The sequence below is a fragment of the Brassica napus genome, chromosome C7 (genome assembly GCF_020379485.1).
Source record: "Brassica napus cultivar Da-Ae chromosome C7, Da-Ae, whole genome shotgun sequence".
NCBI lineage: Eukaryota > Viridiplantae > Streptophyta > Magnoliopsida > Brassicales > Brassicaceae > Brassica > Brassica napus.
In genome coordinates this window covers 51,579,570-51,603,034 of record NC_063450.1, presented here as the reverse complement: position 1 = coordinate 51,603,034, position 23,465 = coordinate 51,579,570, and the positions used below count along the sequence as shown (strand labels likewise).

General features: G+C 36.1%; 4 protein-coding genes across 4 annotated transcripts; 2 read left to right on the top strand and 2 right to left on the bottom strand.

The window, feature by feature from the left end:
- Positions 1 to 1,395: 1,395 nt before the first annotated feature.
- Positions 1,396 to 3,587, bottom strand: LOC106411343 (protein ALP1-like). The gene has a single exon (XM_013852095.3). The coding sequence runs from the start codon at positions 3,057 to 3,059 to the stop codon at positions 1,623 to 1,625; it is 1,437 nt and encodes a 478-aa protein (XP_013707549.2). The 5' UTR covers positions 3,060 to 3,587; the 3' UTR covers positions 1,396 to 1,622.
- A 4,848-nt stretch (positions 3,588 to 8,435) lies between these two features.
- LOC106410983 (spermidine coumaroyl-CoA acyltransferase) lies at positions 8,436 to 10,635 on the top strand. Its single transcript, XM_013851631.3, has 3 exons — positions 8,436 to 9,092; positions 9,211 to 9,462; positions 9,794 to 10,635. Exons 1-3 carry the CDS (start codon positions 8,640 to 8,642, stop codon positions 10,454 to 10,456), a joined length of 1,368 nt encoding a protein of 455 aa, XP_013707085.1. The 5' UTR covers positions 8,436 to 8,639; the 3' UTR covers positions 10,457 to 10,635.
- LOC106410981 (CRM-domain containing factor CFM3, chloroplastic/mitochondrial) lies at positions 10,492 to 13,646 on the bottom strand. The gene is made up of 6 exons (XM_013851630.3): positions 11,893 to 13,646; positions 11,664 to 11,820; positions 11,291 to 11,583; positions 11,139 to 11,198; positions 10,778 to 10,867; positions 10,492 to 10,685 (listed from the first exon to the last, which is right to left on the bottom strand). The coding sequence occupies exons 1-6, from the start codon at positions 13,597 to 13,599 to the stop codon at positions 10,641 to 10,643; spliced, it is 2,352 nt and encodes a 783-aa protein (XP_013707084.2). The 5' UTR covers positions 13,600 to 13,646; the 3' UTR covers positions 10,492 to 10,640.
- Positions 13,647 to 17,884: 4,238 nt separating this feature from the next.
- LOC106408561 (spermidine coumaroyl-CoA acyltransferase-like) lies at positions 17,885 to 20,043 on the top strand. The gene is made up of 3 exons (XM_048763222.1): positions 17,885 to 18,511; positions 18,749 to 19,000; positions 19,247 to 20,043. The coding sequence occupies exons 1-3, from the start codon at positions 18,059 to 18,061 to the stop codon at positions 19,925 to 19,927; spliced, it is 1,386 nt and encodes a 461-aa protein (XP_048619179.1). The 5' UTR covers positions 17,885 to 18,058; the 3' UTR covers positions 19,928 to 20,043.
- Positions 20,044 to 23,465: the final 3,422 nt, after the last annotated feature.

Sequence of the window (23,465 nt, the reverse complement as noted above, 5' to 3'; positions counted from 1 at the left end):
ATCATTCATAATATAACATCGACTCCTAAAAATCCGGATTTGTTAACAAACTCACATTGATTCATGTGTGATATTTTTATTTGGATTATCATTTAAATTTTTTATTAAATGTATTTTCTTAATGCTAATATATAATCTTTTAACTACTTAAATCATAATATAATTTGATATCTTTTAATTTAAATATAAATATATATATTTAATTTTCTTAACAAATGTGTTAAAAAACATTATAACAATATCTTAATTATCAAAAATTGTATATAAATATTTTCACTAATTTTTTAATTAGCAATGAAATTAATGTTATTATACATTAATATATATATATATATATATATATATATACTCAGTTATCTTTTATAAAATGAAAACAATTATATCAAATTTTACTATTTTATAGTTATATCTATCATTTTAAAATAAAACATTGTATTTAACTAAATATGATAAAATTATTTTAAACTGATAAATTAATATATTTTATTTTCACAAACATTAAAAATTTATGCCAGAAATATAATATGTTGGTAGAACATGCTAACATTAGTAAATTAGATAATTCATGTATAAAATTAACTTATCTTAAACTTTTATATATATATATATATAGTTATTATCTTAGATGAATAAACATAAAAAAATATTGATAAAGGAAATCTAGCGCTTTGAATTACAGATCATGATCATAATAAAATACATATAATAAAAAATACCAAATATATGTGATGATTTGAAATAATCAATTAACTTACAACATGAAATCTATCAAATTGTTATATTTAAAATAATTATATATAAACATTTAAATATATAAATAACTTTAAAAATATATTATAATTATGTAAAATATATATAAACATGAAAAATTAATATCCGCACGGTTGTGCGGGTCCAAATCTAGTTTCATAATTAAAAACTGGGAGATTTGAATCATAGACTAGTTCATATTGATTGACTAATAACTTCGACCTAAAGAAAACCAGTATTGACTCATAATCATTGGTAGATATTAATTTATAAAAAAAAAATCAATTAATTCAAAAGTCTGTTCAACATATGGATTCGGTATATATATAGAATAATATTCTCAATCAATTATAATAAACATAATAAAACTAAAGATTGCCTTTTTGAAACAAGTGTTTTGAGTTGGTGAATGAAATTTTATGTTGAGATAGTGTTTCATGTTGTTTCACAAATATAATTTACTCACAGCTAGCATCGAATATAAAATGTAGACCGCATACATATGCCACGTGAAACAAAGATAAATGCATGTAACGGTTGTGTTACCAAAAAGAATGATTAAGGAACATGCTTATCTAGCAAGTTAAACATATAGTAACTCCAAATTAACATTCTTTTACATAACTTTCCACCAAGAAAGAAAAATGCTTTAGAAGGTTTCGAATTCAATTTGTATAGATAACAATACAGAACTAACGATTACACATTGCTAATATAATAGTACAGACAAATCCAGCCAATGACTACACTCAAATCAACTATGCTTTTTGTATCCAATCTCTTCTAAGTATTAACTAATCTGGAAAAAGAATTTTGCAAAAAAAAAAAAAAAAAAAATCAGTTTCAAGACAAAACAGAGTCCACATTTTAGTTTACAGAGCCCTTGTCCCGGCGAGGCCACGATGCAAGAGATTATGAGAGATTTGATCCCTCGCGCTAGACGCAGCCACGGATCGAATATTAATCTCCGGCACCGTCACATCATCAAACACCTCGAACTTCACCCCCTCCGCCATCTCCTCCTTCCTCATCTCACAAATGTTATGCAACACGCAGCAAGCACCCAGCACGTACGGAAGATCCTGCAGCTTAACCTCCGTCCTCTTCTGCAGACAAGCCCACCGCCCTTTCAACCTCCCGAACGCCTCCTCCGCCACCTTCTGAATCCCTCCGACGCTCTCGTTGAACGCGTGCTGCGTCCACGTCAGGTTCTGCCTCGCGTACGGCACCAGAAGCCAGTCCGTCAACGGGAAGCCACCGTTCCCGACGATCCACCCGTCGCGTAGCATCCCACGCGCCGCGCGCTGCTGCGAAAGCGAGGATTTATCGAGGATCTGGTCGTCGGTGAGGGACCCCGGGTTCCCGATGCAGACGTCGGTGAAGATCCCGTCGGCGTTGACCACCCCCTGGACCGTGATCGAGTACGACGTCTTCTGGTTTCTCTCCGTGTGCCTCTTGTTGAAATAAGCCGCCACGTGGACTTTCGGAGCGATGATGGGAACGTGCGTGGTGTATATCGATCCGACGACGTTTGGTACTTTGTGGATCGATTCGAATATTCTTTTCGTCGATTGGATCTCGGGATCCGACGCAGGCCAGTGGAGATACCTCGGCATCATGACGTCGTAGATCGCCCGGCAGACCTCGATGACGAGCTTGTGACACGTGGAGATTCCTAACCCGAAGCGCTCCGACACGTGGCGAAGCGGAGCTCCTGTTGCCAAACGCCAGACGCAGACTGCGACGCGTTTGGGAGCTGGTATCGCGTCGCGGAGCATCGTGTTTTTCTTCGTCACCGTCGCGTCCAGCTCCTCGCATATCAGATCGAACGTCGGTCTGCTCATCCGAAACTCTCGCCGGAACTCCTCCTCCGGGAAGTCCGGCCGGCTTACTCGGTCCCACCAGTCCGTCGTACGTTCCTTCACCCATAACCTCCTGTGATGACTCGGTCCAGACCCGGAACCGCTAGCGATGTCCGAAGCAGGGGAGGCTGTTTCCTCAACCGCTGCTTTACGCTGTCGTTTAGGACGAGCAACATCGTGGTTGTAGTAACCATCCATTGTCTTCACTTGCTGTTTAGCTTCCTCGTCCAATAGCAGAAGTGTGGCGAGTATATCTCCAGATGCAGCCTTATCACTACCATTCACTTCTTCTTCTTCTTCCTTTCTTGGGCGTTTCCTAGTGTTGTCGTTACCAACATTTTCGAATTCGAAACCAGAAGGAGCAGAGTCCATGTCTTGAAATAGGCCGAGGAGATGGGAACACTCGTCGTCTTGTAGGTATGGGAATGGGAAAGCAGAGACTTCCATTAAAGAGGGAAATAGTTTATTCTCCAGAGTTTGACTTAGTTTTTTTTTTTGGTTTGAAAAGTGTTTGACTTTGTTTAGATGTGAAACCAAACTTTAAAAAGCTTCCAAAGTGTTTGAATTCGGACAATGATTTTGGGTTTCGATGGTTCTGGTTTCAGACATTTATAAAAATGGTTTCTTTGGCTGCGAGAAGAGAAGAAGATGCAGGGACGAAGGAAGCGCGTTAAGGTGTGAACGCGGTGAGGGAGACTGGTTTGATGGTGACTTTGACTATCCTTTTTAATTATTTTATTATTATTTTGTGTTCTATTTTGTTTTAGACAAAGCGTTTACTCGTCACTGGTTCATCGAGGGATTGCACCGAGTAAAACTTGTTTGATTGATATCATAAACCGACAAAAAGAAGAACATGTTTTGATAAAGCGTTAACTATCAGATTCTATATGCATAGTAGTGCACAACAATAAAATATAACAATATATTTCGAATGTTGTATGATATTATGAAAGGTCTATTAGTCTTTTTGACCATAATCTTTTTATAGTAGTATTATTTTGTATTATATGAGTGTATATATATGACTAGATTTCAGATATGAGCCTACGGGTATTGTTAAGTTGGAATTTATAAACATTTTATTCTAGTTTAGTCTCTTTTGTTGAGTTTAGTGTTAAGTTTGTAGCTTTTAGTTTTTATTGCATAAAGATATTGGTTGAATATTTGGTCCTTGTTTGATTAAGACCTCTGCCCCCGAGTCTATGAAAGTAATGTCCGCGTCGAAGGATTAATTTGATTTCAAAGTATTAAGCTTTATTTAGCATTATTCAAAGATTTACGCGGTAAGGAAACATGGTTGGTGTAATCTTGTACTCTTCTATGCATTTGACAATTTTTGGGAATATTCATAATATTTTGTTAGTCATATAAAAATATTTGAATTAGACTGCTTTAGGAAAGAACACGTTTCTAAAAAAAGGACGAGAAGTTTCTTGGAAGTGGCAAACTGGTAAATTTAAGATAGAACGTGATGACGATGGTAGGGCATCTCGAGAGAAAGATGGATTCATGGACCAGGAGAAGAACATAATTAAACGGATCAATTCCTTTGACCGGTCGTTTAGAGCTTTACAAAACTATCATAAAACTGTACAAGCATAGATACAACTTGAGCAAAATGAGTAATTCGTTGCGCCTTTTTCAGCTAGACATTTTCTTTCTATATATCTTAATTTTTGTTTGTTAAAATTTTATCTAGTGACAAATCATGGTCCTAGATTCATGCGTAAATATCAAGAAAGAATGTATATTAATTCATATCCAAGAAAGCATAAGATAGCTAGCATTTGCTAAAGGAGAAACATATTCATACGTTTAGCATGTATTCTTTTCTTGTTATTTTATTATGATCAAGAATCTTTTATTTTGTTGAATGATATAAATACATCGATTAATGTGCTTAATATCATCACAAACGTTTGTCACCATGAATAGAATAAAGCTACCAACTCACAAACACCCTTTATACCCAACACCTTGGGTTCGCAGTTGCAGTGGTTGCTATCGAGAAAATGATTGCACCAAAGATGGCTATCGTTGCTACGAATGTAAAATATTTTTTCACAAAGAATGTGCAGAGTCATCTTTAGAGATCAACCACCCGTCTCATCCTGAACACCCTCTCCACCTCTCCATCCCGGAATATTATTATGAGAGTAAAAACTGTAAGTTGTGCGGACAAACATTGATTAATATGTTTTATCACTGTCCTTTATGTAAATTCGTTGTTGATACGGCATGTATCAAAAATCCACCACCAGATGTTATTGAACATCCCAAAGCCCATAAACACTCTCTTGTCCACCTGATAAACTATTATCATGGCACATGTGACTTTTGTGAAGAGAAATATTGTGATAGATATCTTTACAAATGTTCCCAATGTCAACTGAAATTCCACTTTGAATGTTCTAACCTTCCTCTAGAGATAACTCATCCCTTTCACCGTAAACACCCTCTTAAGTTCCTTACACGTGAAGAACATTATTTCCTTGATGGGAAATGTCGTATATGTGGAGACGAATTAGGACGAAGATTTTATAATTGTTCAATCTGTAAATTTAGTGTGGATGTTGCTTGTGTAAAGAATCCACCACCACTTACAATCTTATTTGCTAAAGCTCATGACCATCAAATCAGTCTTATTCCAAGGATTATCTCTTTCAACTGTGATGCTTGTGGGTTGGCTGGCGATCGAAGTCCTTATTCATGCCAACAATGTGATTTCATGATCCATCAAAGTTGTATTGACTTACCAGAGATCATCAACGTTAACCGTCACGAGCATCGTCTTTCTAGGCGTCTTCAGCTAAGTCCTGGGAGTTGGATATGTGGATTTTGTCACAAGAAAGTTGATTGGTCATGTGGGGCATATTCTTGCTCGATTTGTCCTGATTATGCCATTCATTCTAGATGTGCATTACGAGATGATGTCTGGGACAAGTTAGAACTCAAGGGGATACCAGAAGAACCTCAAGAAATCAAACCGTACAAGGTAGTAAATGGAAACCTAATACGTCATTTTAGTCACGAAGAACATTATTTACAACTCAATGAAGAGAATATCATATGTGGTGGAAGCATTCGTTGTGAAGCATGTGTCCTACCAATATGTTCTCAGGCGTTCTACAGTTGCGTACAATGTGATTTCATTCTCCACAAAACATGCGCTAATCTTCCTAGGAAGAAACGACACATGTATCATGCTAAGCCATTGACTTTAGTAGTTGGTGACATGACGCATTTTTATTGTAGTGCATGTTCTAACCGTTCCAGTGGTTTCAGGTATACGTATAGTATTACAAATTTCAATATAGATGTAAAATGTAGTGCACTTTCTGAATCTATCTTCCATGAGAGTCATGGATGTACCTTGTACTACATTTACGGGAACGGAAAGCATTGCATTGCTTGCGGCAATTGGAGTTATTCAACATTTAACTGCGATGACTGTAAATTTGTGCTAGATCTCAAATGTGTTGTTTTGCCAAAAACGACGAGACATTGGTATGACGAACATATACTTTCTTTATGCTATGAAAATCCTACAAAAGGAGAACACTGGTGTGATATATGCGAGGAAAGTATAGAAAAAAAATGGTTCTACAATTGTGACATCTGTTGTGTAGCTTTTCATACCAAGTGTGTTCTAGGCGATTTTTCACTTCTCATGCCTGGACGCGTAATCACATTAATCACATACTACGGTAAAACGAGATTTGAAGTGATTCAAACGCATCCTGGTTTCTTACCACGGTGCTATATTTGTTCCTCTCGACGTGCAGTTCCCTTTGTTTCAAAAGTTCTTTATCCAAAAAAAATTGTATACATTTGTTCTTCAAAGTGTTTTCTGTCGTCCCGACTACGTATGCAAAGACCTGTATTAATGTAAAATTGTAATAAGAAGAAAAGACATGGTCAAGAAAGACCCAAACGAATGTAAACTTCTTTTATTACTTTTAATTTGCTTATAAACACTTTTATCCATGTTTTAAATATATTTTTCATATTAAAAGTTGTAAATATATTTTTGATATATCTCTACACCACTTACAACTAGCTAGGCTGTGCGCTTCATTGAACGTTTTTCTAGAGATTATAGTTTTATTAATTACGGCCTATATGTGATTCTCATTCTTTTCACACTTTTTCTTTCATGTGGAGAATTTGGTTATTTGCCTTTCTATCTAAATTAAAAAAAAAAATAAAAGCTTTCACTCTACTTTGAATCTAAATTCATGGTTGCCACCTTTTTAAGTATAGACTGAGTTTAGAGAGCAACGTATAAATATTGATGCGGTGACTTGGGTTACGGCTACTGGTGCATTTGTCTATAACAAATTATATGTTGACCGTTGACTTTTCCACCACATCAGTAATTTTATTCTGTTGGTTTGAAAAATGTTAAATGTCAAATGTTGAGAAGGTAAAACAATGTCCTTATTCCATTGTAACCACTTTGTAAATAGTCAATAATTATTTTTTTTCTTTTCTTGGTCCACTGAGCTTGTTGATACTTGATATCATATAGGATGTCATAATCTTCCTTTTACTGTGTGTTTTCTCTAAAATGAGAAAAGAGTTTGATCATATGGTATTATCTCGGTAACTCCAACTCGAACAATGTTGTAGTTAAACAAAAAGAAAAGAAAGAAAGATACAACGTGAGTTAAAATGAGTTAATTTGTTGCGCCTCCTTTTAGCTAGACATTTTCTTTGTATTTATCTTAATTTTTGTTTGTTAAAAGTTTATATAATGACAAATCATGGTCCTAGATTCATGCGTAAATATCAAGAAAGAATGTATATTAATTCATATCCAAGAAAGCATATGATAGCTAGCATTTGCTAGAGGAGAAACATATTCATAAGTTTAGCATGTATTACTTTCTTGTTATTTTCTTATGGTCAAGAATATTTTATTTATTTTCTTATACATCGATTAATGTGCTTATATATCATCACAAACGTTTGTCAAGATGATCAGGATAAATCTACCAACTCACAAAATATAGCATCTTTATTTTTATAAAATGAGATCCCGTGTGATATTGCACGGGTTCCTTAACTAGTTTTGTTAGTATTTAGGTGGGATAAATGCGGAAATAAATTAAGTACATGATATATTATAATGTGACATTATATTTATATATTGACCATCAATATTTTGAAAGCCATAAACAAATGTTTCATCCCACTATATACAGAACCGATTATGTATCGCTATTACCATAGTATCTCTTGGGTAGTGTCGTGGGTCTAAGATGATGCTTTAGTGCCTGTCGTAACAAAGAGACTGATATTAATAAGAACCAGAACATAATCTTTCCAGACAGATTATTATGTAATTATCAACATCACTACTTTTTTTTTACTACTTGTCTTCTTTGAATCTCAGTGGATTGAGAGAAAGCCTTTCTTTTTGTTAATAAGTTTGAATGCACTAAAAAGAAAAAAAAGTTTGAAGGCACTAAGCCAAAATGGCATCTGATAATTCTTCCCGCGACAGAGTATTATCGCACAGCCTTTCATAGGCATTTTCTACGATGCCTGACGTACGTATGGTACAACGTATTCATTTTCGCTTTTTCCAAATTCAAGTGCAAAAAGCGAATATTATAATGCTAAAAAAAAGATTATTACAATGCTAGATTCCAGGATTAGTCTACTTTAAGTTTAGATATGTGAACACATTAAATAGAGTTCCAAACGCAATAGAAAAAAAATCACGACATTATGTCTTTTCCTATATCTCGGTTATACAAACAAACTCTCCCACAAACATATATGTATTGACCTGACGATGTTTGTTTTGCACACATTTAGCAATCAGCGACCAGAGATCATCAAACAACACAAACATATCAGTTTCGTAGATTGCGTGTTTGGCCAACATCAATAAGTTTCGGCGACAAATCTTGTTGGTGTTTGTAACCGTATGAGAAACTCTTATATAAACATGATCAAGAACTGAACGTTAACGTTGATTTGATATTTGTTATACATTTATAAACTTGGTATAAGATGTCAAACCAAACAACACGGAACCTTCCTCTATTACTCGAAATGAAACAAACTGAACTCGTTACACCCTCAAAGCACACTCCTCGTGAAGTCTTATCCCTTTCTACTTTAGACAGCGATGTTCTTAATGAAGATATGTACGCGACCATTTATGTTTACAAAGGCAATGAGCATAATAAAAATGATCCTGTCACTCTACTTAGGAAAGCTTTGTCCGAGCTTCTTGTGTATTATTATCCACTTTCAGGCAAGCTAGTGAGAGGGGAAAGTGGCCGAAAGCCTCAGCTAGTTTGCCAAGGTGAGGGAGTCCCATTCGCCGTTGCTACGGCATCACTAGACCTCATTTCTCTAGACTATTTGGAAAAACTTGATGATGAAGTTGCTTTGCGCCTTGTCCCTGAGATTGAAATTGACTATGATACTGATTTTTGTTATCATCCTCTAGCTTTGCAAGTAAGTTTTTCATTTTCTTTGACTATAGTGTCTTTGTATTTTCCTATGAATTGTTTTCATCTTTTGTCTACAACCTAATCAAGAAAAATTCATTGTTCTTTTTTGGTTTCTTTGGAAGGTGACCAAGTTTGCTTGCGGAGGATTTACTATTGGCACTGCATTGACGCATGTTGTTTGTGATGGATTCGGTGTGGCTCAGATCATCCATGCTTTAACCGAGTTGGCTGCAGGAAAGAGCGAGCCATCTGTAGTGCCAGTGTGGCAGAGAGAGCGGCTTGTCGGAAAAAATGATAATAAACCGGCCAAAGTACCCGGTGGCCACATTGCTAGTCTTTTGGCCACCTCACCGTACATGCCAACTACTGGTCTGGTATGTTGTTCACCTCGTTAAATCTAATAGCATTGTTGATTTCAGATAGTTATTTTACCTAGACAAACCCTTAGGCACTAAATCAGTTTTTTTTTTTGTTCAAAAAATAGTACCGAAAAGAAAAATCATCAAAATAATAATAATTAAAAGTTAAAAATACATCTCTATTTTTCTTTTCTTTTTTAAATTTAGTGATTAGAATTTATAGTTTAGTATTTCAGAGATGATTTAGAAGAGTCGATTTAGAATTAGAATTAGTATTATTTTGCGATAAAAAACTAAAAACAAATGCTAATTATGAGATTTGTCACTTTCATCTAATATCCAACAGGTCACGGAGATAATAAACATCCAGGCTGTGAATATAAAGAGGCTAAAAGACACTCTGATGAGAGAATGCGAGTTCCCTGAAGAGTGTTTCACAACTTATGAAGTACTTAGCTCTTGCATATGGAAGGCAAGATCACGAGCCCTTAAACTAAACCCCGATGGGATCACTGTCCTCGCCGTAGCTGTTGGAATCCGACATGTTTTAGACCCACCACTTCCTAAAGGATACTACGGCAACGCGTACATAGACGTGTACGTCGAGTTAACCGTCAGAGAACTCGAAGAATCATCGATCTCTGACATCGCAAAGCGCGTCAAGAAAGCCAAGAAAACAGCCTACGACAAAGGGTACATAGAGGAGGAGCTGAGCAACGGAGAGAGACTGATGAGGGACGATGCGAAGTTCGAAGGTGTGAGTGATGGTGTGTTTTTCTTGACGGATTGGAGGAATATTGGTTGGTTTGGATCGATGGATTTTGGTTGGAATGAGCCGGTGAATCTGAGGCCGTTGACTCAGAGGGAGAGTGCAATGCATATAGGGATGATCTTGAGACCTTCTAAGTTAGACCCATCAATGGAAGGTGGAGTTAAAGTGGTCATGACGTTACCGAGAGATGCAATGGTTAAGTTCAAGCTAGATATGGATGCTATGAACAAACTTTAGTTCCATGCATATGAACTTTCTTTACGTGAAAAGAATAAAAGTGAATATGTGAGTGTGCTTATATGCAAATTAAAATATGTAATAATGTAACTACAACTATAATTTTCATTGCGGAACCTCAAAATTTATCATTACAGGTTCTGACATTGTTATACAAAATATGAGGTTATATTTGTTTATCGGTTCAAGTTTCTTCCTCCTCTTCCTCCAATGATAAGAAAGATTCATCCTGATTCACAAGAAGCAATTTCAGAGACTGCCATGGTTTCTAAGTAATGTTGCAAATCTTCATCAAGAACCTTGAGGAGGATATTACTTTACCTCGTCAGAAGAATAATCAGATTCATCAACTCTCAAATACAAGTTATCTTCCTCTCCATCACTTTTCTTGTGGGGTTCCCTATCCTCCTCCTGGATATCATATGATAGTTTATTCTATTCATTCAGTAGCAATTTTCAAAAATCAATATGCGGTAGTTTAACGTTTTATTGAGGATTATTGTTTAGTTAGACATTCAATAAAATCATTTCACTTAGGATCAAATTGCCAGACCGATTTTTTAAACTTCTAGACTATTTTTAACCATTCTATAAAATCGTTTCACTTAGGCCTAATTTGCCGCCTAGGCGGGAGTTTGAAGTATATTGGTCCACTATAAAAAGCAATCAGATTTCAACAAACCTGTCCTGTCTTCAACAGCTCAATCCGTTCCTCTAGGTCAGCAACATGATACTTTAGTGCCTGTCCAAACAAAGAGAGAGAGGCCAATATTGATCATAACAGAAACTTTCCACACAAGTTATATTGTAATTTTTTTTTTTATCATTCATTACTTCTCTTCTCTGAAGCTCAATGGATCGAGCGAAAGCCTTTTTTCTTGTCAATAAATTTGAAGGCCTAAGCCGGAAAGGCATCTGATAATTCTTCCCACGGTAGAGTATGATCGCATAGCCTTTCAAGGTATTATCAACCGACACCAACACTCCTCCACTCTCAGCCTCTAAAGAGATAGCTATATGCTTCACTTGGGGAAGAGATTTGCCTCTAACGATAATCTTTACGAGCTCCCTGTGTTTCCAGTGTAGATGCATATTCTCTATAGTGCCATCAAACACTTCTCTTCTTCCTGTAAAAACGTTTAAAGGAAAATGAACATTCGCATTTTCTTATACAGATAGTAATGGCTTTAAGAGTCTTTGAGCTTACCTACGAGGAGAAATGGATCCATACTCAAACCGATTCTGCGGAAAAGAAGTCTCTCTTCTTCTGTGATGATCTCTGAGTCAGTTGGGAGATCAGATGGGTCAAGATCCTTCTGCACTTTAGCTAAAGCCTTCTCAGCTTTTTTCAGCTTTTGCTTTGCCTTACATAACAAAAGATAAAGATCACCAAATGCTTGTAATCAGATAAAAGTGTGATAATAACAAATACTCACGTAAAGAAGTCTCAAGTCGAGATCTCTGATCAACGCAGCTCTTTTAATAGAAGCTGATTCTCTCTTCAACTCCTCTACATCAACACTACTCGCATCTGGCGCCCACCGCGAACTAGCAGCTATAGTCTCAGCAAGAGTTCCAGCAAGCAACGGCGTTTTTTTTCTAGTCGGCTTGCTTTGTGATGTGAGTGCGACTCTTGCTGAAGCCGTTTCCCGGAATTGATCCTCTTTGTTCTGAAGCACCTCCGTTATCTCCTTTTGCCTCTCCCTCAACGCCTCTGAAACCGCGGGAGGCATGAAGTCGTTGCCTCTGTAGAAGACGATGTACTCTTTGTTCCTCGAAACGAGCACGCCGCGCGTAAGCCTCTTGAGCTCTTCAGCCATTCTCTCGTTCCGTGTGTTCTCCACGCCGCGTTTGATTGCTATCTTCGCAATCGCGCTTTTCTCCCATAGCTTCACCATTGCCACAGCCAGACCTTGTAACTCTCTGCTCCTCCCTAGAGCAAAATGAGGAGGGCTAGTCCTAGCGAGGCGACGCATCTCTGTCATCTCCTTGTTAGACAAACAAGGTTTAACTCCTTGAGGAAGAACCCTAAACGGACACCTGTATCCTAGAACCATCGGAGGAAGCAAGTCTGCATCAACGGGCAAAGGAGCACACCCTGTCCAATCATGAAACCTTGGACCAATCTCGTCCAACAGATCGTTCAGCTCGCATAGCTCTGATAACTGCTCTTTAGGTACATTCTTAGGGTAATTCGCCTCCTCTGCTGTGTACTCCCTTGCCACTTCATCGTTCTGTTTGATGAAAGATTGAACACACTTGAGATTGTAACTTATCCCTCTGTACAGCACCACCGAGCTTCCTGACCTCCATATCACTAACCCACCGGTCTTCTTCTCCAAAATCTCGTGAGTTCTCTTCATGTTAAGCGCACAAGGCTCTCCGAACTTCAGCTTCACAACTTCATCATCCTCCCATTTATCGATAATGGCTTCCACAAGGGCCTGTGTGATTCCGGCAGAACCTACTTTGACTCTCTCAACCATCCTCAAAGCTACACTCCTAAGCCTACTCAGCTCATGTTCCGGTACAATCTTCTCGGCCTCTACAGTGTTACTCTTCCTACTTCTCCATACTCCTTTGTCTCTCCCTGATTCTACCACCATCCCTCTTCCATCATCATCTAAGTCTAAAGCATTCTCCTTTCTATATCTATTTTCGTTAAAGCTTTCATCTTTGACAGGTTTAGAGACATTATCATTAACCCATGGAGCAGACATGTAACCGTTAGGCCTTGGGAAGCTAGACCGGAGATTGGAATCGGTTATCTTACTGGTTAACCGAGAAGATTGGTTTACTTCTGATTCTGATTCTGATTCTTCCTGATGATGAGGTTGAGTTTGCTCTTCGTGCTTCTTCTGCCAAGGAAAGTTGCTGTCTTTAGGGCTGATTCGGGAAGACCATTTGTCGCTGATCTCTTCGAAGAAACCCGGTTTGGGTTTTCTCTTCTTCTTCTTCTTCTTCGGGTGAGTGTCGATATCAATGGCGGCGGCTCTAATGGCGCTCAATTGAACTGCGTGGCTGAAAGGGTGGAATCTAAGTTTACGAATCCAAAGGTTAGAGTATACTAGAGGGTGAAAGGAAGAAGATGATGAAGAGGAGGGAACAGTGTGGAGGTTTACTGGGAAGTGACACAGCGCCATGGATGATAGATGAGTTTTTGGGTAAAGGGGAGAACTTTGTACTATACTATCCAGTTATTTCGTGAACGACATCGTTTTAAGAGTGTGCGAATGGTTTCGAAAACCCTCCGTTTTGTGTTTACGAATACAACATGCATGTCGTTCTTATTCGTATAGAAAAGAATATTTTTCTCTCAAACCACAAAAAAGGATGAAATTTTTTCTTAATTAAAAAGTTTTAAAATATCCTCTAAATTTTTAACTTACTTTTAAGTTTTAACCATATAAATTATTAGTATATTTTAAGAGAATGATTTACTGCACACAAAAAAAAAAGAGAGCTGAAAAAGCTTAGGAATGTAGCTCTGAATTTGCATGGTTCATATACAAAGTACAATGTTTAGTGCTTTTCTTTGTGTAATACATCACAATGTTCCTTTTTTATTTGACTGGCAAGTATTCTTTAATCTTAGTTATCGGTGAACTGGATAATCTTGTCCTGGTGATTTTCAAGTTCTTGCCAGTTAGGTGATCCACCAGCTGATTACCGTAACCCGATCACATAAAAAACATGCACTTGTTCTATCTAGTGGAATATTTGATAAAATACAAGATTTTGCATCATATTTTAATCATCTTATCATATTTATCTGCTTACAATATTAGACTAATTGCATGAAAGCAAAGTAAAATTAAAATAGGATAATGCAAGATAGTTATGACTAAATAACACTAAATGATTTAAAACTTTAATAAATAAAAGATAATGCAAGACATAACTAAAGAAAAATTAAAGTAAGATGTTTTAAAACTTCAGTGAATAAAAGATAATGCAGGACATGATTAAAGAAAAGAAAAGTAAATTATTTAAAATTTCACTAGATAAACATTATGCAACTAAAGATCTACAACAACTTAAAAATTGTGCTTGAGGTTAAAGAGGGGAAAAAAATATTAACACTTAGGTTTAGATATGTTTTTAAACTATTGATAGTGAATTGGGTTAATCCAAACAAACTGGGTCGGACACTGACTTCGTTAATCTTCTTCACTCAGCTCCAAGAATACCTACATGACTTAGTCATAATGTATATATACACAATGCATGATTTACATCCTAGGAGTTTGAAAATGTATGGAAATAAAAATAGAGAAATTACTCAAAATAACTCAAATTATACATATAATGACTAGAATAACTCATAAACTTTTGTATTTACTAGAATAATTCATAAGGCAAACGAAAATACCAAAACACCCATTCCCTTTATTATTCACAAAATTGCCACTGAGAATCTGATATTTATTAATAAAGAAATGTTTAATTATTTCTCAAAAAAAATTCATTTTGCCGTCGAGAGGGTCGTGGGTCGTGTTCTCCAAAGGCGACGAAAGCAAATCAGACCCTTCCTTTTCACTTCCGTCTACGATGACTTCTCCTCTGTCACAGCAGCCTTCCATTTTGTCAACTCCACCGAGCTCGCCACCATCTCTGTTGTACAAGAGGAACCCTAAATCCGAGATCACTCTGACAAATCCAGATTTAAATCGAAGATAAATGAAAGTGTAAGTCCTGAATCTATGCAATTCTAAGTTATTATCACATGTTCTTAAAATGTATTGTTTGATTGAATGTTAAATTTTGAAAACCCTAATTCCCAACACCTCAACACTTTACTCACATTCTCAGTTTTTTAGCTTTCCTATGGTAAGATTATGGAATGCTTTTTTGTGCGCCAATGCTATATGAAGGGAATAAGAAAATGTTGTTGTCCAAAAGTTGAATTAAACCTTGTGCAGTTATTTTTCGAGATAACTGAATGTTCACTTGATAAACCCTGACCAGAAGTGACACTTTTTATATTTCATATACAGGTCTTACAAAGAAAAAAGATCTGCATATGCCCCTGAGGCAGGAATGAGATATGATGGTGTGTATAGGATTGAGAAGTGCTGGCTAAAAGTTGGAGTACAGGTATGTATACAGCTTAATAACCATAATTTTTCACCAGCTATGTCTGTGCAGAGAGTTGATTATTTTCCTGACTTGTTATTCTGTTTTCTATAGGGTTCTTTTAAGGTCTATTGTTACCTTTTTGTTAGATGTGATAACAAGCCAGCGCCATGGACCAGGTTTCATATAGATCGTCGATTCTTTTATGTTTTCTGTTTGAGTCTAACGCTGCGGGATATGCTGCAGTGACGAACATGGAGATCGTTCAAGACCTTTGCCTAAGCTTGAGGGCAATAGACATGTTTGAGAGAAACGAAACTCCGTCATTGGATCAGCGATTTTGATCTTTGGATTATACACTGTATCAGGCTCTGAGAAGTCACCGTTGTTGGTAAACACATACCTTATAAGATGTGACTGATGAAAGTGGTATACTTTTCAATGGATATGGAGCCATTAAAAGATATGGTCCCTATATTTTTTACGTGTACATTATTTATTAACTTGTACTATCATTTGGTACATACCTTGTAAAGAAGCTCTGCAAAATAAGCTAAAATCATTAGCATTCTAGTGTATATATATGGTTCCCTTGTTATTGTTCTTTATAATATACCCTGAATAAATAAGCAAAGCCTTCTTCTACAACTTATGTGCAATCTAAGATTAGCAGCCGCTAGTATGTTATGTCTATATGAAAATATCTACTTGAATTCATGGAAGCATAACCTAAGAATTTCACTCACTACAGTCAGATATTGGTGAGGCATGAAACCTTATAACTAAGTTTTAGTATTGATTCTTACCTTAGCTCAAACTCAGTAAATAACATTGTTTCTTTGATACATCATTGGGTTCATGTTTCTCCAAACATAAGGAGTGCAACAAGTGATTAAACCACCATAAAAAAAGGACAACTTGATAAGGAAGAAAAGAGAAATGAGAGAGATGATGACAACTACAAAAAATTATCTAATTCTAATTTTAATTAACCTAAAAATAAACCAGATTCTAAATTAATGTAAACCGATCGAAATTGAATATTAAATTAAGTTTGGTTTACATAAACCTAGATTTCCGTCAGTAAATCTGCCATAACATAAATTAAAAAGTCTGCCACCACATAAACAAAAAGTCTACCAACAATTTTAAGTCGGATATATAAATCTGCCATAAGAAAATAAGTCGAATATAATAAAATAAGTTGACCACAAAAATCTACCATTTATAATAAATCTGCTACCTCACTCGACAGACATATTCCTAAAAATCTGTTTTCTATTCAAATCGTACAATTAACTCTGTCGTGGAAATAAATCTGACGTTTCTAAGAAAGTCTGACACCACTTTAACGGTAGATTATTTTTTTATACAGATTTTAAAAACAGACTTATTATTTGACAGATTTATTTTTTTGAAAATAAATCTGCCGTCGATCAAAAGTTAAGGGTATTTTGGTAATGTTTTTTTTGTTATAACTATAGACAAAGGCAATTTCGACCATAAAAATATTCTAATAATTTTCAAAAAAATATGAGTTATTCTAGTAATAACACAATTAATTTGTCATTTAAGTAAACTTCCCATAAAAATAAATCAACGTTCAAATGCAATTTGTATGCCACAAAATGATGCAGAACGAAGAAATAATAAGACAAAATCCATGCCAAACCTACACATCAGGTCAAACTTTTATTGGATCAATCAGAAAATTTTTAGGTTAAATTAATTTCAGTTGGGTTAGAGCAATGTGCGTTGACGCTTTGAAACAATCTTTTTATCAAGAAGCTTTGATATCATATTAGTTTCATGAACTATCAATATAGCATACTTTGGCAATTTGTAAATTAGTTTATGTCTCTTATATATATATCATATTATTGCTTAATGTATAATCTCATTTATGATGCGGGACATTTCCTAAAAAAACGAAAAACGATCACGCTAATGTAACCAACAAACATATGAACATAACATGTGTGTAGACGGGATGAGTCAGCTCTACTGGTTAGAGCCTTGGGGGCCAATTGTCATGCTTTCGGGTTCGACGCCAGCCGGAGGCGAACTGCTCATCCCTGTCACAAAAGTGGGTACTGGGCCTTCGGGCTCAGGGAAAAACCTCCCGGGTGAAGCTGGTCCGCTGCCTGACCGGACCCAGGGATTGACCCGCGAAGCGGGAAACCCTGGATTAACAAAAAAAAAAAAAAAAAAACATAGCATTGTCATTACGTGCTCAAAATTAAATTAAATTCATACACAATCTGTGACCAGAAAAAAATCCTGCAAAAGCGGCTGTGAATAAGAATGTCATTCTGTCGCGTAAATAAAAGATGTTGCAATGGTATTCAAAAAATGAGATTTAAGACCAGAAACCAAATAAAGGCATCAGTCAGTCATTGTTGGCGCCAACAACGTGAAAACGAAGAGGACGTTCATTTAATATTTAAAATATTCTGAACGTGGTAAGTTTAAAATTCGCTATATATAAACATCATACGGATCGTAGACACTCTAAACTGGTAAGAGATGGCAAACCAAACAAAACTGATCTTTCCTCTATTACTCGAAAAGAAACCACTCGAGCTTATTAAACCCTCAAAACACACTCCTTCTGAAACTCTCTCACTCTCTACTTTGGACAATGATCTTTTCAATGAAGTTATGTACGCAACAATTTACGTTTTCAAAGCCAACGAAAAGAACCAAAATGATCCTGTCCCTTTGCTTAGGAAGGCTTTGTCCGAACTTCTTGTGTACTACTATCCCCTTTCAGGCAAGCTCATGAGACGAGAGAGTGATCGAAAACTTCAGCTAGTTTTTTGGGGTGAGGGAGTTCCATTTGAGGTCGCTACTGCAGCCCTCAACCTCTCCTCTCTAAACTATATAGAAAATCTTGATGACCAATTTGCTTTGCGCCTTGTGCCTGATATCGAAATAGACTACGATAGCAACGTCTCTTATCATCCACTAGCTTTGCAGGTAGCTTTTCATTTTCTTGATTATTATGAGTTTTAAGGCCATGAGCTTCCATGGTAATAAAAAAATTAAAAAGTAGCCTTTTCTATGAAAAAAAAATTGCAATAAGTATATCTTTTTCTTGAAGATATTAGATAATAATCTCAGTAAACTCTCAGTTTTGTAAGGGTAATGTTTTCTTCGTAGTGTGGATCACACATAATTAAGATAATCAATTGTTCCCTTTGATTTTTTTTAAAGGTGACCAAGTTCGCATGTGGAGGATTCACCATCGGCACGGCGTTGACGCACGCCGTATGTGATGGATTTGGAGTGGCTCAGATCATCCATGCTTTAACCGAGTTGGCTGCAGGAAAGAGAGAGCCAACGGTGAAGCCGGTGTGGCAGAGAGAGCGGTTGGTCGGACAATTGGATAATGAATTGGCCAAAGTGCCTGGTGGCCATATTACTAGTCTTTTAGCCACCTCACCATATATTCCAACTAGTGATATGGTATGTTGTTCTCCCATTAACTTCAACAATTTTGTGTTTGATATTTTATTTTTGATTATAATTTGTAATTTCTTTATATTTTATATACATTAGATTAAATAAGGAAAAATTAATATAATTGATGTTTTCAAGGTTCACTCGACGTTCTTGCAAATAAATACAAAGAAACTCGAAGAGTTGATGTGATTATATAGATTTTTTTTTATATTTTAGCTAAAGTGATCTCTTCCATTCTCTGTCCAACAGGTAACGGAGACAATAAACATTCGGGCTAGGAATATAAAGAGGCTTAAAGACTCTTTGATGAGAGAGTGCGGGTACCCAAAAGAGGGTTTCACAACTTATGAAGTACTTAGCTCTTGCATATGGAAAGCAAGATCTCGAGCCCTGAAGCTAAACCTTGACGGGATCACTGTCCTGGGCATAGCTGTTGGAATCCGACATGTTTTAGATCCGCCACTTCCTAAAGGATTCTATGGTAACGCCTACATAGATGTCTATATCGAGTTAACCGTGAGAGAACTCCAAGAAGCATCAATCTCTGAAATTGCTAAGCACGTGAAGAAAGCCAAGAAAACCGCTTATGACAAGGGCTATCTCGAGGAAGAGCTAAAGAACACGGAGAGATTGATGAGGGATGATGCGAAGTTCGAAGGGGTGAGTGATGGACTATTGTTCCTGACGGACTGGAGGAATATTGGTTGGTTCGGATCAATGGATTTTGGTTGGAATGAGCCCGTGAATCTGCGGCCGTTGACCGAGCAGAAGAGTGCAGTGCATATAGGGATGATCTTGAGACCTTCACAACTTGATCCATCAATGGAAGGTGGAGTTAAAGTGATCATGACGCTGCCAAGAAATGCAATGGTTGACTTCAAGCAAGAGATGGATGCTATGAACAAACTTTACGTTGGTGCTACTAATTAATTAAATTGGTATACCTTGATAAATTTTCTATGTGTGTGAGTGAATCTTTCAAATATGAATAATGGACGAATAAAATGGACGACCAAGCTTCCTGATAGATATCAACTATCTTACTACGGACGTGGCAAGTGCGCAAGTTGACGTGGACAAGGAAATAGCGTAAATGAGAGACTCTGATTGGTAAGAAGCTTTGTCGTTGAATCTTGAAGCTGCTTGAGAAGGAAGAAGACATGTATAAATAAAAGCTAGATTGAAGAATAGGTTTCATGCTTTGATGTTTTAATTGAGTAGACGATATGAGTCTCAACCCGATTGTCATGAGATCGGTGATTCAAGCTGCACTCTCACTGAGTCAAGCTATCAAAGTTGTTCTTGTATCTTTGTTACTCTCAATAACGGAGTGTTTGCCAAAAAAAAAAATCAATAAAGGAGTTTGTAATTACTAAAGTCTGTCATTGTTACGGTGAAAATGGATCGAATCAAACGTGATGATGATAAAACTGGAGGAATCAAGTGCAAACCATGACGGTGTTGAATATGATGTTTTTAAGGCTCTGAAATGGTCTTCGTCATAAAAATATTGTGTCTTCATGGACAAAGGCTAAAAGCGGACGTTTTCTTAATTGCCAAGCATATGAATTCATTTCATTGAGAAATGGCAAAGAGATACAAGCATTCTTGAATCTAAAAACTGCTAGAAAGCAAGATTCTACCGAAGAGTCCCCCAAATATATAGAAACTAGTGGCATGCCCGCGCTACGCGCGGAATAGTTGTTGATCGTGCAGTCAACTGAATTGTATGTGTTTGAAATTGTTTGTGTTGATATATCACTTTGAATTTTGATTATCTGGCTCTAAAATGGTGGTAAATTTTTCTGGCTAGTTTAGTAAAACTTATTAATGTTTTTGACATATGTATGTAATGGTGACTTGTTCCTATAATAGATGTAAACACGTTGATTGTGTAAAATTTAGTAAATTATTTGGTTCACTTATATATTTGGAAAGCCATTGCATTATTTATGAAAAAGTTAGTTTGGATTTTTCAATTTTATAAAGCAAACAGATTTCTTAAGAACCATTATTGGTTTTATTGTTGGTTTAATTAAATTCAACATAATGTTTATGATGTGATAAGAACATGCATGTTTTAACTTTCATATTACAATTTTGTGAATACCATGAGATAACTTTATAATCATTTGAGATAAAAGAGTTTTATAGCATCACATACCAAACGAAGAGAGAAAAGGTTTTCTTTCATGTAACATTAGGGTCGGCCCGTCCTACAGGTGGGATATACTTTACTTGTGATTTAAGTTATTATTTTTTGTATGATTTTGTGTTTTAGGTTTACATTTGCAAGAGATGTGTATGATACACTACAAAAAAAATCATATTATATTACATAAATAGTATCAGAAAAACAAATGATATCAATTAGAGACACTTATTAATAAATGATACAAAATATTTGTATTTAACATCAATTATTGTAATTGATGTTGTTATTAACTTATCTTTGTTTATATTAATATATGTTAAGCAAGTGAAGATCAATTAAAAGATATATTATATTTTCATATACGTGTAAAAATATACAGTTTACTCTAAATTAAAATAATTTTAATTTTTTCTATTGTTTCTTTTGTTCTTATTAGAAATAAAAGTTTTGATAAATTAATAAAAAAACTTTTATTTTTTCATTAGTTTAATTATTTTTCATTTTAGTGTTTGTTATATTTTTATTATAAAAGGAAGTAAAATAAAAATATTTGTCAATACAGTTGAAATTCAATGCAAATTATGAATTATTTTTCATTCTTATATATATGTTTTTTGGAAAATGTGAAGACAGCGCAAGATTGATCAAAGAGATGTTTAAGGACCATCAAAGTAGTAAATGAAGCAAAGTGCGATCATTACCTTGTTCATTGCAACTGTAGTTGTGCTTGTAAGGTTTAAGACTCCTCCTCCTCCTCTGTTTCTTTTCATCCCATGTTTCTTCATATATATAAAGAAATTTAAACTCTCCTCTCATGGAAACCTCAGGTAAACATCTCCTGAGAAGCGTTAGCTTTCTGGAACCTTGTCGAGACAAATACTTGAAAATGGGGCAGATGCAATGTGAGGCTAATTCTCAGAGATACAACTCCAAGTCATAGACTTTCAAGCTCTGTTACAGACAATACAACCTAAAAGCTAAATTTTATAACTTCAGTCACTTTTAATATCTAGGAATCTCACAGGTTTGATCCGAGACTTGTTAGATCTTTCCGGTGTTGGCAAATCTTGTGGCTGAATGTATCCCTGAGACAAATCTCTCCAGTAAACTTCTGGAGTCAATTGTAAACCTGAAACATGTTCAGACAATAGCTAATCGGGCCTGATTTCTAAAGCTGGTTTGTTTTCCAGGTGGAATCATGGGCAAACGTATTTGCAGTTCCATGTAGAAAAGCTATAGCCAATTGCGAGATTCTATAAATGACAAATCAGTTTATCATGAAGATCCAGAATTCAAAGAAATCAAGCTTTTACCTTCTGGATTGTTTTTTTCATCATCTCTGGGAGTGGTCTTCTATGTGGATTAGAATTGAGAAATCTTTTGTGTATGGCGATAAAACCTTTAAGTGAAGTTGATCTATAAATTCCATAACGTTTCAGAGGAGAATAATTTTAGACGAATCGACACGAATACAGTTCAACCCAGAGGTTTCTCAAGACGATTCGTCTCACACAACCTTTCAGAAACTCTATTGAAGCTTAACCTAATCTGAACTCGAAGAAAACGAAGAACCTTAGAATTCAAGGGTCGTTATTCATTTTTTTGTAGGAAACTGGGAGCAAGCTCCCAATATTTATTCAAAATTAAACTTCAGTCTACACATGAGTTAGTCGTGGCCGGGGAGGTCCAACAACATCCTCTTGCAATACATCAACAACCTCAACAGGTGCATTATCTAATCTATGAAAACCAAACGGAAGAGAAATTGCAAGGTTAGCTAACCCATCAGCTAAGAGGTTTGCTTCCCTATACACATGAACAATACGGACTAACCAGTTCCTCGATAAAAAGCCATGGCACACCCGTACCGGGAAAAACAACGGATGTGTATCCCCAATCCCTGTCGTAAGAAACTCGACCACCACCTTCGAATCCGTTTCTACCTCCAGTCTCCTAATCCCTTTCTCCCAAGCAACCACAAGACCATAATACACTCCCCAAAGTTCAGCCAACGGAGCTCCACATCGTCATATGTTTACAGCAAAACCACCACACCACTCACCTTCATCATTCTTGAAGAAGGCAAAGGTAATAATCGGTAAACTTTAGTTTATTTTTCAGTCCAAATAACATAATTTTAAGCCCAAACATTACACACTCGTGAAAGCCCATCATCAATACAAACGGAAATGAAAAGCAACGAAACTGACTTATGACTGGACACGTGTCAACCTCCTGTTTCCTTATTCGATGACGTGGCTCAAGGAAAAGAAGAGAATAGTATACTTTATATAATTAGATAGTAAATAGTCT

Bases quoted from the DNA above. Each gene is read 5' to 3' on its own strand.
- LOC106411343 (XM_013852095.3), bottom strand. From the start codon at position 3,059: ATGGAAGTCTCTGCTTTCCCATTCCCATACCTACAAGACGACGAGTGT.
- LOC106410983 (XM_013851631.3), top strand. From the start codon at position 8,640: ATGTCAAACCAAACAACACGGAACCTTCCTCTATTACTCGAAATGAAA. The intron at 9,093-9,210 runs GTAAGTTTTTCA...TTTCTTTGGAAG, and splicing joins ATCATCCTCTAGCTTTGCAA to GTGACCAAGTTTGCTTGCGG. The intron at 9,463-9,793 runs GTATGTTGTTCA...AATATCCAACAG, and splicing joins ACATGCCAACTACTGGTCTG to GTCACGGAGATAATAAACAT.
- LOC106410981 (XM_013851630.3), bottom strand. From the start codon at position 13,599: ATGGCGCTGTGTCACTTCCCAGTAAACCTCCACACTGTTCCCTCCTCT. The intron at 11,821-11,892 runs GTGAGTATTTGT...TTGTTATGTAAG, and splicing joins TCGACTTGAGACTTCTTTAC to GCAAAGCAAAAGCTGAAAAA. The intron at 10,686-10,777 runs GTAAAGTAATAT...CTTGTGAATCAG, and splicing joins CTGATTATTCTTCTGACGAG to GATGAATCTTTCTTATCATT.
- LOC106408561 (XM_048763222.1), top strand. From the start codon at position 18,059: ATGGCAAACCAAACAAAACTGATCTTTCCTCTATTACTCGAAAAGAAA. The intron at 18,512-18,748 runs GTAGCTTTTCAT...TTTTTTTTAAAG, and splicing joins ATCATCCACTAGCTTTGCAG to GTGACCAAGTTCGCATGTGG. The intron at 19,001-19,246 runs GTATGTTGTTCT...TCTGTCCAACAG, and splicing joins ATATTCCAACTAGTGATATG to GTAACGGAGACAATAAACAT.